The 13,954-nt window shown below is 39.6% G+C and overlaps 1 protein-coding gene across 7 annotated transcripts in view; it reads right to left on the reverse strand.

The window, feature by feature from the left end:
* The window catches only part of kmt2cb (lysine (K)-specific methyltransferase 2Cb), a 162,132-nt gene that overhangs the window by 30,646 nt on the left and 117,532 nt on the right, over positions 1-13,954 (reverse strand). For 6 of the 7 annotated variants that reach the window (XM_061979481.1, XM_061979477.2, XM_061979479.1 and 3 more), the window contains 8 exons: positions 10,730-10,922; positions 8,792-8,884; positions 7,935-7,982; positions 5,278-5,418; positions 5,159-5,191; positions 4,923-5,069; positions 402-543; positions 78-307 (listed from right to left, as the gene is read on the reverse strand). In XM_061979481.1, the coding sequence (XP_061835465.1) occupies positions 78-307; positions 402-543; positions 4,923-5,069; positions 5,159-5,191; positions 5,278-5,418; positions 7,935-7,982; positions 8,792-8,884; positions 10,730-10,922 (1,027 nt within the window). The remainder of the gene's footprint in view (positions 1-77; positions 308-401; positions 544-4,922; positions 5,070-5,158; positions 5,192-5,277; positions 5,419-7,934; positions 7,983-8,791; positions 8,885-10,729; positions 10,923-13,954) is intronic. The other variant, XM_061979480.1, reaches the window with a different exon arrangement.

A 13,954-nucleotide genomic window follows, 5' to 3' on the forward strand; every position in this document is an offset into this window, starting at 1 on the left:
GTTGAGGACAGACCAAATGAATTAGGGAGGCAGCTTAAAGATCAAAGGTAGTGAGTGCTTTGTGGCCAAGTACTAACCTGGGTATTCCTCTTTGAGGTTAGGGAAGTTGATGTTGGTATAAAGGACAGGTGCTACCGTTGCAAGCTCCCCGAGCGTCTCCTCCTTCTCCCACTTAAGCGTACTACGTTGGGCATTTGACATGGCTTCAGTTTCCCCCTCGGGCAGTGATCCAGAGGGTGTGGGGCCAGGGCCATGGGCAGGGGACGGCCATGGACCAACTGCTTCTCTAGGCATTTGATTAAACTTCCTATCCATGTAAAAGGGAATAAATTATAGATATATACAAAGACGAATAAATTATATATACAAACAGAGATTACATGTTGGCGGCAGTACATTACCTGGGATTGTCACTAAAAGGCATACGGTTGAGGGGGGCGAAATTTTCCGGCATTAAGGGCCCTGCTCCTGAATTCGAAGGGAAACGGTGGCTTGGTCCTATGATTCCATTCATCAATGGCATCCTGGGAAACATGGGATTACCTGCAAGTCAAGAAAGAGAAAAAGAATGGGTTCATGTAGCTGAGCTTTACAATGTGACAACAAGCCTCATACAGTGCATCCAGAAAGTATTCACAGAGCTTCACTTTTTCCACATTTTGTGATGTTTCAGCCTTAAATTAATTTTTGTCCTCTAAATTCTACACACAAAACCCCATAATGACAGTGTAAAAAGTAGGTTTTTTTCCTTTTTTTAAGAGAGATTTTGGCCAAAAAAAACAAAACAACAACAATTCACAGCCTTTACTCAATACTTTGTTGATGCACCTTTGGCAGCAATTACAGCTTCAAGTATTTTTGAACATGATGCCACAAAGTTGGCACACCTATCTTTGGGCAGTTTCACCCATTCATCTTTGCAGCACCTCTCAAGCTCCATCCACCAGGTTAGATGAGAAGCATTGGTGCACAGCCATGCTTCAAGAGATGTTCAATGGGATTCAAGTCTGGGCTCTGGCTGAGCCACTCAAGTACATTTACAGAATTGTCCTGAACCCATTCCTTTGATATCTTGACTGTGTGCTTAGGGCTGTTGTCCTGCTGTAAGATGAACTGTCGCCCTAGTCTGAGTTCAAGAGCGCTCTGGAGCAGGTTTTCATCAAGGATGTCTCTGCACATTGCTGCATTCATCTTTTTATCTATCCTGATTAGTCTCCCAGTTCCTGCTGTGAAAAAATATCTCCACAGCATATTGCTGCTACCACCATGATTTACTGTAGGGATGGTATGGCCTGGTCAGGGGCGTCACTACGTTTTAAGAACTGAGTTTAAGAGCTAAAACAATTGACATAAATCAATCACCATCTTGCTAACAATTTGACTTAGTTTGCTAGCCGGGTTTTTATTAATTTATCGAAATGGGCAGCACCTGGTCCATTAATTCCATGACAATGTTAGCTGTTAGCTCTTAGCTGGAGCTATATGTTATTTCCAGTAGTTGTAAAAACGTACTTTCTTGAAAAACTTTTGTATGTCCATCTTGTAGGCTAGTCCTCTTAATACTGCTGCTGTCTGTCTGCCTCTACCTTACTAAGGTAACTTGGACTGGCGGATTGATTTGCATCATAAGCGCTGACAAAGGGTCTCCACAAGTGTTCTGAACAAACGCACAAACTTCCTGAGCATTCTTTGGAGCACATGTGAGCAACATCACACGTGCACATTGTCGCCACACCAGCATCACCCAAATCTGACATAACAAGTTCAATGTTTTATTATATTAGCAGCCATTTCCGTTATATTATTTTGTAACATAAATGATTTGGCCCTAAGACAATGAAAATAAAAAATCTTGTTTTTCATGAGTTGTATGTTGAATGTCTGGGTGGGTGTCCTGCTGTGGAAGAATTTGAGACGTACCCCTTTCAGAAATCCCATTTTGTTTACCGTAGGACTTTCACATTTTGCACAATGAGATGTGTACTGTGACACAAGCATGAGATACAGTAAAACATTTTCTGTAAAATATATCAATACAGTTTTTATTATCATTTATCCAATCTAGTGACTGCATTTCATGATGACTATCAATATTTTAACATTTTTAATACGTGGCACTCGAATAAGCAAAAGTCTGATTGTAGAGTCTGGGTGTACATGTAGTGCCCGTTCTTTTGCCAAAATATGAGTTTGCATGCAGTATTTAACTCTTTAACTGCTATATACTAACATGCAAAACAGCAACACTCACATCCATCCATTCATTTTCTATACTGCTTGTCCCTCTCTGGGTTGCAGGGGTGCTGGAGCCTATCCCAGCTGCATTGGGGCGGAAGGCAGGGTACACCCTGGACAAATCACCACCTCATCGTAACACGCTGTTAATGACATCGATTGGCTGTGTGTGAACTGCATCGGTGTGTCGACTGGGTAGTTACAGGTAATGTGTGGTGTTGGAGTTGTCTGACTGTTTTCGTGACCGTGAAGGTATCACCGGCTGAGCAGTGTGTGCATCTTTTGGCGCAAATGAAAGAGAGGCGGCCTCTGTCAATAAAACATATGATTTGTTTTTCTTGGTGCTATTACGGCAGAAAGTGTCCATTTTTGCTCGAAAGCGGTTTTGTTGCTGACTTTGTTTTGGTGTAGTGGCGGCCGATAGTAATCGCAGTAATGCGCACCTATCAAGTGAGGGGAAACCAAATGATTTATGATTTATGTTAATAATGAAAGGCTATGTTATTTTATTTACACCCATCCTGCATATTTATATTGAATTTGTCTGCACTTTTCTGTAAAAAAATACAAATTCACACCGAATTATTAAGGAGGGGCTTAAGAATATTATAGGGGGGCTCCACCCACTGCGAGGCCACTGTGCTTGTTGAGACCTTCAAGGCAGCAGGTATTTTTCATTACCCTTTCCTAAATGTGTTCCTCGAGACAATCCTGTCTTTGAGGTCTACAGACAACTCCCTGGACTTCATGCATGGTTTGTGCTCTGCCATGCGCTGTCGAGTGTGGGACCTTGTATATAAACAGGTGTGTACCTTTCCAAATCATGCCATTCTGAGTGTTAACTTCCAAATGGTGAACTCCAATTAAGCTGTAGGAACATCTCAAGGATGATCAGCTGAAACAGGATGCACCTGAGCTAACTTTTGAGCTTCATGGCAAAGGCTGTGAATATTTATGTACAGTGCTATGCCGTCAGGGCCAGGAAGTCCTTCTCTGCTGGCCTAACAAAACCAGAAATCATGATCATAATTAAAGATAAAAGTAATTTAAAATTTACTTTCCCTGAATATGTAAAAGTATTCATATTCTCTTCATGTCATATTATGCTCCTTCCAGTGCTGTTGTTTTTAGGTTAGAGTTGTTATCCAATTAGAATTCAGCTAGCTTATGCTGCAATACTGTACCAAATCTGCCCGGGGCCTTCAGAATCAACAATGTAGGCGTCCGTACACTGTAAGTGAACGGGCACATGCAGATGATAGATAATTGCGATAGCCAATTAGATCACAAGTTGTTGTCAGTAAGACCTTCTAGCTGGCCTCACGTTGAACGTGACATTTACACATCCTGTGATTGGATCCTCACCGGGAGCGCTAGCGGATGAATTTGAGAACACATACAGTTGATAGACAGTTGCGATAGCCAATCAGATCACAAGTTGTTGACAGTAGCCTATCCAAGTAGCCTGATGTTAACGAGACTGTGATTGGATACTCACTTGTCATTCCAAAGTGAGTGTCCAATCACAAGTTGCAATTTAGCAGGAAATAGATAGTATTGACCCACAAAGAAGGAGAACAAAATGTTGATTAGGTGGCAGATATACATTTGCAAGGCCATTTTCAAGAAAGATATTTAAAGAGAAACTACATCTTGTGACACGATGTTGGTGATGAAATGGGGAAATGCCTGCCATTTCCACTCGAATCAACCGACTACGAGGGGTTGTACGGCGTCGAATGGGTTCTACAAATTGTAAGTTCAAATATTTTATTTCTTTATTTTTTCACATTTAATATGGTTTTTGCAATTTTAATTTTGACAGTACCACATGAGATGATGCGGGTTTATTGATTTTTAAATGTGCCAGAAAATAACCCGTTTTGTACACTGGTGAGGTGATTTGGATGTTTTGGAAAAATATATCACTCTTGAATCAACACAGTAGTTAATACTATGATCAATGTTAATTAAAAACTAAATGTGGGATATAAATAATAATGGAAGTATAATTGTTTGTATATAGTATGGTGCAAATGTTTAACATGTGTACAAGGATATTTCACATGCCTTTACTGTGTATATAATTGAACACTATTTATGTTGTGTACAATGTGTATTTATAATAAGTTGTGAAAAGGAAATTTCATAATTTTTGGAAGCTCATCCTGTATTTGACTTTGTTTATAGGGTTAGGCGCAATAAGTGTTCAACTTCAGCCTTTTTCGGTCTGCAACATTTTTAATTTATGAATGTACAACTGTTTGTTCATGTAAAACTGTTTGTTTATTTTGTTGACCATTGACTGAAGAAATAAATACTATACTATACTATTTAATTCCCAGTAGGGCATAAATGTGTTTCTGTATAGTATTTCTCCAACAATGGTCATGTGGTGACATAAATTATGGTATTTTGAGAGGTAATTATTGAAGTCGGACATCACTGAAGGCCTAGGTGGGAGACGCACGGCCCGCCACTGCTTATGTACATGTGATTTCCTAGTGTTTTATTTTTTAATAAATTTGCCAAAATCTATTAAGAAAAAAACTCTCTCATTGTCATTACGGGGTATTGTGTGTAGAATGTTAATACATGTATTCCATTTTGGAATAAGGCTGTAAAATAAAATGTGGAAAAAGTGAGGCACTGTAAATACTTTACAAATGCACTGTAGTTACGAATACCTGTGTTGGGATGAGGAACGCTGGAGCCAGGTGGGGTAGGAAGAGGCCCTGGACCGTGGGGGCGAGGCAACTGTGGCGGTGGGGGTTGACTTGTGCTCGGGCTAAGGACTGCTGTAAAAAGATCCTCTACATCTTTGCCCTCTAGTTCTGTAACACAGCACATAAAGCCATGTCAGTACATATTGTACACGTTACATTCAAAGTCACAGGCACTATGGACAGTAGCATTTACTAACCTGGGATTTTGTAAAGTTTGCTGAGGATTGATTCTGGAAAAGAAATAAGACCTTTGTAATTTTCCTGGTATGAGGTTTTACATTCTGAGTGTTAACTTTCCAAACGATGCCACACTCACCATCTGTAACCATCTTGTCCAACTCTGGACTGAGAATGCCATCCAAAGGTTCTTCTGGAAGGCTTCGAGGTGTCCTACGACCAGCCTGAGAATGAGGCGTCACTGAGGAACAGTCTGTCAGGGGGCCCATGTCCAGACCAGCTGTGCAAACATGGAAATAGAAAAACAATTCTAAAATGCTTCATGACATACATATTAAGTGCACTTTGTCGAGCTGAACATTCGATTTGTGTTAATTCTCTTGGAAAAGCAACACATTAAAGACAACATAAAACTCTTTCACTCTACAAAATATTTGTTAGTTGTGTTCAGCGAAATAGAATACATTTAGTAGTTGAAATACGAAATTGGTCTCGGAATAATGTGGATACTTCATCTTTCTCACTAAATGTTTTCTTTGTATCCATTTTGACAGAAAACATTTTATGTAATACAGGAAATTTCATAAGTTTTAAACTTGGATATTATCTGCTCATGCAACAAATATTCAATTGTTATTGGTGTGAATCTTTGGGCACCTCGCCATTCAATTCCGATTCTTGGGGTGAGGATTTGATTCATAATTGATACTCGATTCAACACAATTCTTGATTCAAACTGATTTTACATTGATACATTTCAAAATGTATTATTTGGTATAATAATAATAACAAAACAGCTTATAGGTTACAAAACCTATTTTTGACTGCTGACGTATGACATATAAGCGCACCAAGTAAGTAAAATGTTTTTTTTAAATTAATTTGTCAAAAAAAAAAAAACGATTTTTGAAAATTATTAATCAATTTACAATCGAGATGAATAAGAATCGCGATTCATATGTGATACAACACTTTTATTTAGCACCCCTAATTATCATATACTGTGTTATAGTTTGTAAAAATAACAAGAACTACTTAAATATCTGCTTGTCACCCTGAATTGTGATTTCAATTGTACGTACAATAATTAAATAACCAAATGCATAGGCAATTGTGCAATAATATAATGATACTTTTATATTCTTACATTCACTGTTACAAGCGGCCCTCTGAGGGCAGCCATGACTGCGATGTGGCCCTCGATGAAAACAAGTTTGACACCCCTCCCTTAGGGCCACAGTTGAACTAACCAACTGTTGGGAATTAAGGAAAGCAGCAAGTACTGCAGTGGTACTTTCTGTATGAGTCATGGAGTGGCAGGGAATAAACATTACAGCTCTTCAACAACTAACCGGCACTTTGGTAAAAAGGTGCTTCTAATTCAGCTATAGCTAATAACATGAGATACTGTATACATAAGTTAAAGTACCACTAATTAGACTAAACCAGGGGTCGGCAACCCGCGGCTCCGGAGCCGCATGCGGCTCTTTGATCACTCTGATGCGGCTCAGCAGCTTACTTGCTGAACCCCCCAATTTTCCCGTGAGACTTCCGAAATTTCAGTACCTCTCGCAGAAAACTCCCGGGATCAATATTCACCGATTTTCACCCTTACAGCTATAATAAGGGCGTGCCATGATGGTACAACATTTGGCGCTCTCTATAATCTGTATTAACAGCGTGCCAGCCCAACACTTGTTATACAATATACATCTTCTGCTTGCACACGTACGTGACAGCAAGGCATACTTTGTCAACAGCCACACAGGTTACACTGACGGTGACCATATAAAACAACTTTAACACTCTTACTAATAATGCGCCACACTTTGAACCAAAATCAAACAAGAATGACAAACACATTTCGGGAGAACATCTGCACCTTAACACAACATAAACACAACAGAACAAACACCCAGAATCCCATGCAGCCCTGACTCTTCCGGGCTACATTATACACCCCTGCTACCACCAAACCCCGCCCCCACCCCAACCCTGCTCCCTCACACATCAACACCCCCCCTCCACCCTCTGTGCGTCGGTTGAGGTGGGCGGGGTTTGGTAGCGGGGGTGTATAATGTATCCCGGAAGAGTTAGGGCTGCATGGGATTCTGGGTATTTGTCCTGTTGTGTTTATGTTGTGTTACTGTGCAGATGTTCTCCCGAAATGTGTTTGTCATTCTTGTTTGGTGTGGGTTCACAGTGTGGCGCATTATTAGTAAGAGTGTTATAGTTTTTTTTATACCGCCACCGTCAGTGTAACCTGTGTGGTTGTTGACCAAGTATGCCTTGCTGTCACCTACGTGAGCAAGCGGAAACACCATACAACGTGTGGCTGATCAGGCACGCTGGTTGTAGTGAGTGCTATACTCTGTACCGTCACGGCACGCATGACGCTGACAAGCGCCATTCATTTAAAACCCGCGTGCCGCACCAGCTTTCAAATTCCATATAAAGGTGTGGGCAGCAAAGAAAACTTTGTATGCAGTGTTATTTCATTTAAAATTTCAAAAAAATGTTGCGGCTCCCATTGTTTTCTATAATTTGCGAAACTGGTCAAAATGGCTCTTTGACTGGTAAAGGTTGCCGACCCCTGGACTAGACTAAGACTAAGAGTTATTGTGGTATTACCCCAATGCATTTGAGTAGGTTCAAAAAGATTAAAAACACCACAATAATAATAAGAGTATGAGGAAAACACTTTACAGGCAAAGTCAAACAGACATACAGTGTTAGAAGTGTTAAAAAGAAAGAAAACATTGAAGAAAAAGGATTAGCAGGTCATTGCACCCTTACCAAAAGGAGGAGGTGAGCTGTCTACCTGGAAGGGGCAAAAATCAAGACCTACAAGAACCCAAAACCAGATAACATGAGTGAGAAAAAAAACCTGAAACAACAAAATATGATTTGGACAATGCAAAACAGGAGGACAAAAGCGAAGAATGGACATTTTGATTTTGTAAAACAACTTTTTAATTTAAACTATTATACAAAATTGTCTTTTTAGTGTTATGATTTGACTATCAAATCATAACCAAATCCATCCCTCTGTAAAAAGGCAGGCTTCACTACACATTTTGAAATAAGCCTGGAGCTCTGTCAACTATCTGTCATCCAGCTACAGACGTGAGAGCTGTAGGTTTGATAATTTTGTTTTTAATCAGCGAATAGACTAACCTAGCATGATGTTGCTGTTAAAATGTGATGTAATGATTGTTTGCAACACACATAGTGTCGCTATGCTAGTGTTGCTAACGTTTGTGTTCTCTGGTCATGGCCAAACATAGTTTATTTGCACTAAACTGTCTGTTCCCAGTTGGGCTTATTTAAAGCACTTTTAATCGGTAGAAAATGGATGGATAGATTTAAGACAATAGAATTGTTGAAAATAGTATAATATGGAAAATTTGATCAAAGACACCAACATATAGTCTTTATAAATGTGGTACTACAATCACAACATATATGTATATTTTTTTTACATATTTAGTGCAACTATCGATATCATGCCAATGCAACATGGTGGCCTGCAGGGTCATGTATATGGGGATTCTAATATCATACAAAGCTTGTCTGAACACTGAGGATTCCCTTTAACATTTGGGACTTGAGGCTCTAGCACCTACAAAGCGCCTATGGAATTAGAGACGCACCAGAGTCTCCGCTTGACTTTCCGAGCATTCCCAAGATGTCTGCATCAGTATTGAAAACATCAGCTAGATCAACTAATGGCTCCTCAGAAGTCTCTGTGAATGGGGGGAGAAAAAAAAGAAATAAAAAAAGAACAAATGTCACAAATTATAATTGATGACAATGATAAAGGGAGATGAGAGTGGGAAAACAATAGAATATAACAACAACAAAAAAACCTGGTACTTTGCGATACAGTGCTACCTCAACTTACGAGTATTTTGAGATACGAGCGGTCTCTCTGCTTTTTGTTATACTTAAAATTATGAGCATAAATTTGAGTTACGAGCCTACCAACTGCTGGTGGGTTTAGTAAATATCAAATAAACCCAGCCCAAAAACATCTGGTCTACCTCGCTAGCAATAGCCTACAGCTATCTTTGTTTTTCAACCATGGTGTGTGTAAACAACAGTGCTGATAAGAAGAAGCATATAAATTATATGGTACATTATTACTGCATTAAACTACAGTAGCAACTTGTAGTACAATCTATTGTATTCGGAAAGCTTAATTCATTCCTGTCATAGGAAAATGTAGGTGTCTATAACAGCATCAGAAAAAGGAGGGCAATAAAACAGTTAAAATAGAATATAAAAAAAAGTGTATATGCAGTAATACAGAGATCCTCAAACTTTTTCATTTTTGAAAACACTTAGCTTTCAAAGTACTACTATCATAACCAACATGAACATACAGTAGCATAGTAGGCCCAAGCATTCATTAAAAACAAGGCAGAGGTTTTATTTATCAAGATTATTTCATATTTTTGGCCACTGTAACTGTACACACAATTTAAACAGTAACACTGTGTTTTATGTATTTCATTAAGTGATTCTTTGGCGTACCACTAGATAGAGCCTGCCAGCATGCTCAATGTAAGGCAGCTGGTGATTTTGATAATACCTAATGAATGGTAAATGGGTTTTACTTGTATAGCGCTTTTCTACCTTCAAGGTATATTCACACGCTGATGGCAAAAGCAGCCATGCAAGGCCCTAACCACGACCCATCAGGAGCAAGGGTGAAGTGTCTTGCTCCTGGCCCCACCTTTACAGAACGTAGGTGTTCCTGGTAACTGTGGCCTGGCAAATATGTCCTTAGCAAAGGGGATCGAACCAGGAACCCACAGGTTGCTGGCATGGCCGATCTAACAACTGAGCCACGCCGTCCCCAATATCTGTAATGTTTTTTATACAATATTTCTCAGCTAAATGTTTGTTTTTATTTTTAAAGGGCAATTTACATGTTAAAAGGGAGGTGTTTTGTGGGTGCAAAGCATGCATTGAATTGATTGATTTTTTTAAGTTAGTGCTCTGTCGTGGAAGCAATTGAGCTCGTAAGTTGAAGTACCACTGTATATATGTGAGTGCTAAAAAAAAATGTAAGAAGTCGTCGTAGATCATCAATTGTAAATAACTGAATAAGGGCAATCATGTAGAATTTTGAAATATAAATGGTAGCAACTAGCTGGGGGTGCAATTTAGATCAAAATTTGCTGCCTTTATGTTGCTTGTAGGAATTGAAACACGCATTAAGATGGCGACTTGTCCACCTTCCGCCCGATTGCAACTGAGATAGGCTCCAGCACCCCCCGCGACCGCTTATCCCGCGAAAGGGATAAGCGGTAGAAAATGGATTGATGGATTAAGAAATCAGGGTTAAGTTTAGTTTTAAATGGTACTACAACTAGGGGCAGTATTGCATTACTATTGAAACAAAGAGTTGTATTGTGGTTGAGTGAGTGTGGGAGCAACATAATATAAAACAAATAATAAATGAAAATATATTAAAAACAGCCAAGCATCAAGATTTTTGCAAGATGCCCAAGTATTTGAGTTAAATCGGATGTAAAATGACGATCACTGGTTGGCAGTGACATATACAGGAGTACTGTACGTACGTGCTACAACTGGTCTGTTAGGGTGGGATGCGGCAGGGGCACTGAGCAGAGGGTCTGACGACGAGTCCAGGAAGCCGGTGGTAAGGCGCTTCCTCTCAACTTGGCTTTGCCCTTCTTCAAGTAAGCCCGACTCCACCCCTTGTTGCCTGCTCTGCTTGCTTTTGTCCAGGAGGTCCTTTCCAAAAAACGCCTCCTGAGCATGACAAGGCAAAGCACTTTGTTGACAAGTTCTTCAAGATCCGTCACCCCTGACATCATTATAGCACAGACACCTTCTCCATAGAGATCCTTCAAACATGCACTCAAAGACCATGAAAACATAAACCAACAGTAATAATGCAGCTGACCTCACTTTTGTCAGCACCTATGTACCCACAAACCACTTATTCCCAAACGTCATCCACAAGACACATAACTGTGGCAGTCCCAGCTGCATAGCAACACATTAAAAGCCCAATGTGTTACTGGTTCAATAATTAATGCAATGTGCTTGACTGAGTTGGACCTTTAGGTTTGACAGAGCACCGCCCTCTTCCGCTGTGGTGGGATAAAGAGCGGCACTGACAGCTGCCTGTGGCTTTCTACACATCACGTATCTGTGTTTTGGCCAACACAAGGTGACAGTGAGATACTGTCTTGAGACAAGGAACGTTGAAGTCGTCTCCATTTAAGCCTTTTTTATCCTGGTCACTTCACAACCCAGACAGGGGGCCATTTAAAGGGAATGATACAAGAGCTCTTTCTGCCTTTATACAGTCACGATCAAAAGTTTACATACACTTGTAAAGAACATAATGTCATGGCTGTCTTGAGTTTCCAATCATTTCTACAACTCCTATTTTTTTGTGATAGAGTGATTAGAGCACATACTTGTTGGTCACAAAAAACATTCATGAAGTTTGGTTCTTTTATGAATTTATTATGGGTCTACTGAAAATGTGACCAAATCTGCTGGGTCAAAAGTATACATACAGCAATGTTAATATTTGGTTACATGTCCCTTGGCAAGTTTCACTGCAACAAGGCGCTTTTAGTAGCCATCTACAAGCTTCTGGCAAGTTTCACCTTTTCTCCTCCAAACATATTGCTGGGTATTGTGGTCAAACAGCTCAATTTTTGTTTCATCTGATCACAGAACTTTCTTCCAGAAGGTCTTATGTTTGTCCATGTGATGTCAGATGAAACAAAAATTGAGCTGGGGTGAGGTGAAGCCTTTAATCCCAGGAACATTCCCACTGTCAAGCATGGTGGTAGTAGTATCATGCTCTGGGCCTGTTTTGCTGCCAATGGAACTGGTGCTTTAAATGGGACAATGAAAAAGGAGAATTACCTCCAAATTCTTCAGGACAACCTAAAATCATCAGCCCGGAGGTTGGGTCTTGGGCGCAGCTGGGTGTTCCAACATGACAATGACCCCAAACACACGTCAAAAGTGGTAAAGGAATGGCTAAACCAGGCCAGAATTAAGGTTTTAGAATGGCCTTCCCAAAGTCCTGACTTAAACGTGTGGACAATGTTGAAGAAACAAGTCCATGTCAGAAAACCAACAAATTTAGCTGAGCTGCACCAATTTTGTCAAAAGGAGTGGTCAAAAATTCAACCAAAAGCTTGCCAGAAGCTTATGGATGGCTACCAAAAGCGCCTTATTGCAGTGAAACTTGCCAAGGGACATGTAACCAAATATTAACATTGCTGTATGTATAATTTTTACCCAGCAGATTTGGTCACATTTTCAGTAGACCCATAATAAATTCATAAAAGAACCAAACTTCATGAATGTTTTTTGTGACAAACAAGTATGTGCTCCAATCACTCTATCACAAAAAAATAAGAGTTGTAGAAATTATTGGAAACTCAAGACAGCCATGACATTATGTTCTTTACAAGTGTATGTAAACTTTTGATCGCGACTGTATAAAAAAACTTTGCAAAGGGACTATGTGCTTCAAAGTTCTGAAAGTGGTTTCCAGGCAATGTATTTTAAATTAAACACCTTTCAGACAGGAGGGAATCTTAGGACACCGGAAGGCATAATTAAATAATATTTGCAATTGAATTAGCTTATGTGACAAAAATTTTAAATGCAGAGCATGAACTACGCAAATGCGGCGATTATCGAAGCAAAATAAGTGCTTGCCTTAACATGAATTAACAGTACTGTATTTTTCAGACTATAAGGCGCACTTAAAATCCTTTCATTTTCTCAAAAATCGACAGTGCGCCTTATAACGCGGTGCGCCTAATGTACGGAATAACTCTGGTTGTGCTTACCGACCTCAAAGCAATTTTATTTGGTACATAGTGTAATGATAAGTATGATCAGTTAGTTGTCGTATATAAGAGATACGTGTTGACTGCAATATGACGCTAGAATAAAACACCAAAACTTTAAATGTTCCATTGAAAATAAAGAACATTACACACGGCACTCAAAAATGTTTTAGTATGACTTTGAAGCCGCACCGCTTGATGGATTTTCGGTCCATTATGACTACTGTAGTCAGAGATACAAGTACCGCAAAATGGCACCCATTAGCAGACATAATATCTGCCGTTTTGTTTCACAATATTATGCAAAACCAACTTTTCTTACCTTCTGGTACCTGCTGATGTGTATTTGAGATCTGCATAAGTCCTGAAAATTTGCGCAGGTCCGCCACTGTAGTCTGTGTCGATGCCGTAATCAATAAGCTTAATCTTTTTCACTATGTTCTTGTTATGGGGCGTTCACTCTCTGCTGTTGCCATTTCTAATATAAAGTAGCGTAAATTTCTGAGTTATATCTCGCTATGAAAGCGCTAAAAACTAACAGTGTAGTGAGTTTACATAATTCACCCAAGGAACTTTAGTTATTAGAGAGTTTTGGTCGGACAGTTTTTCACGAGACACATTTCCGGCGTTGTTATTGCACTAGTGAGCCACGGATGAGAAGATGCTGCTCCGTTATTGATTTAAGTAAAGTCTGAATGTCATTAAAACAGTTAGCTCCATCTTTTGACACTTCTTTAACTCCCGTCCTTGCACGCTACACCGCTACAACGAAGATGACGGGGAGAAGACGCTATCAAAGGGACTATGTGCTTCAAAGTTCTGAAAGTGGTTTCCAGGCAATGTATTTTAAATTAAATACCTTTCAGACAGGTGGGAATCTAAGGACACCGCAAGGCATAATTAAATAATATTTGCAATTGAATTAGCTTATGTAACAAAAAATTTTAAATGCAG

Source organism: Nerophis lumbriciformis, linkage group LG19 (genome assembly GCF_033978685.3).
Source record: "Nerophis lumbriciformis linkage group LG19, RoL_Nlum_v2.1, whole genome shotgun sequence".
Lineage (NCBI taxonomy): Eukaryota > Metazoa > Chordata > Actinopteri > Syngnathiformes > Syngnathidae > Nerophis > Nerophis lumbriciformis.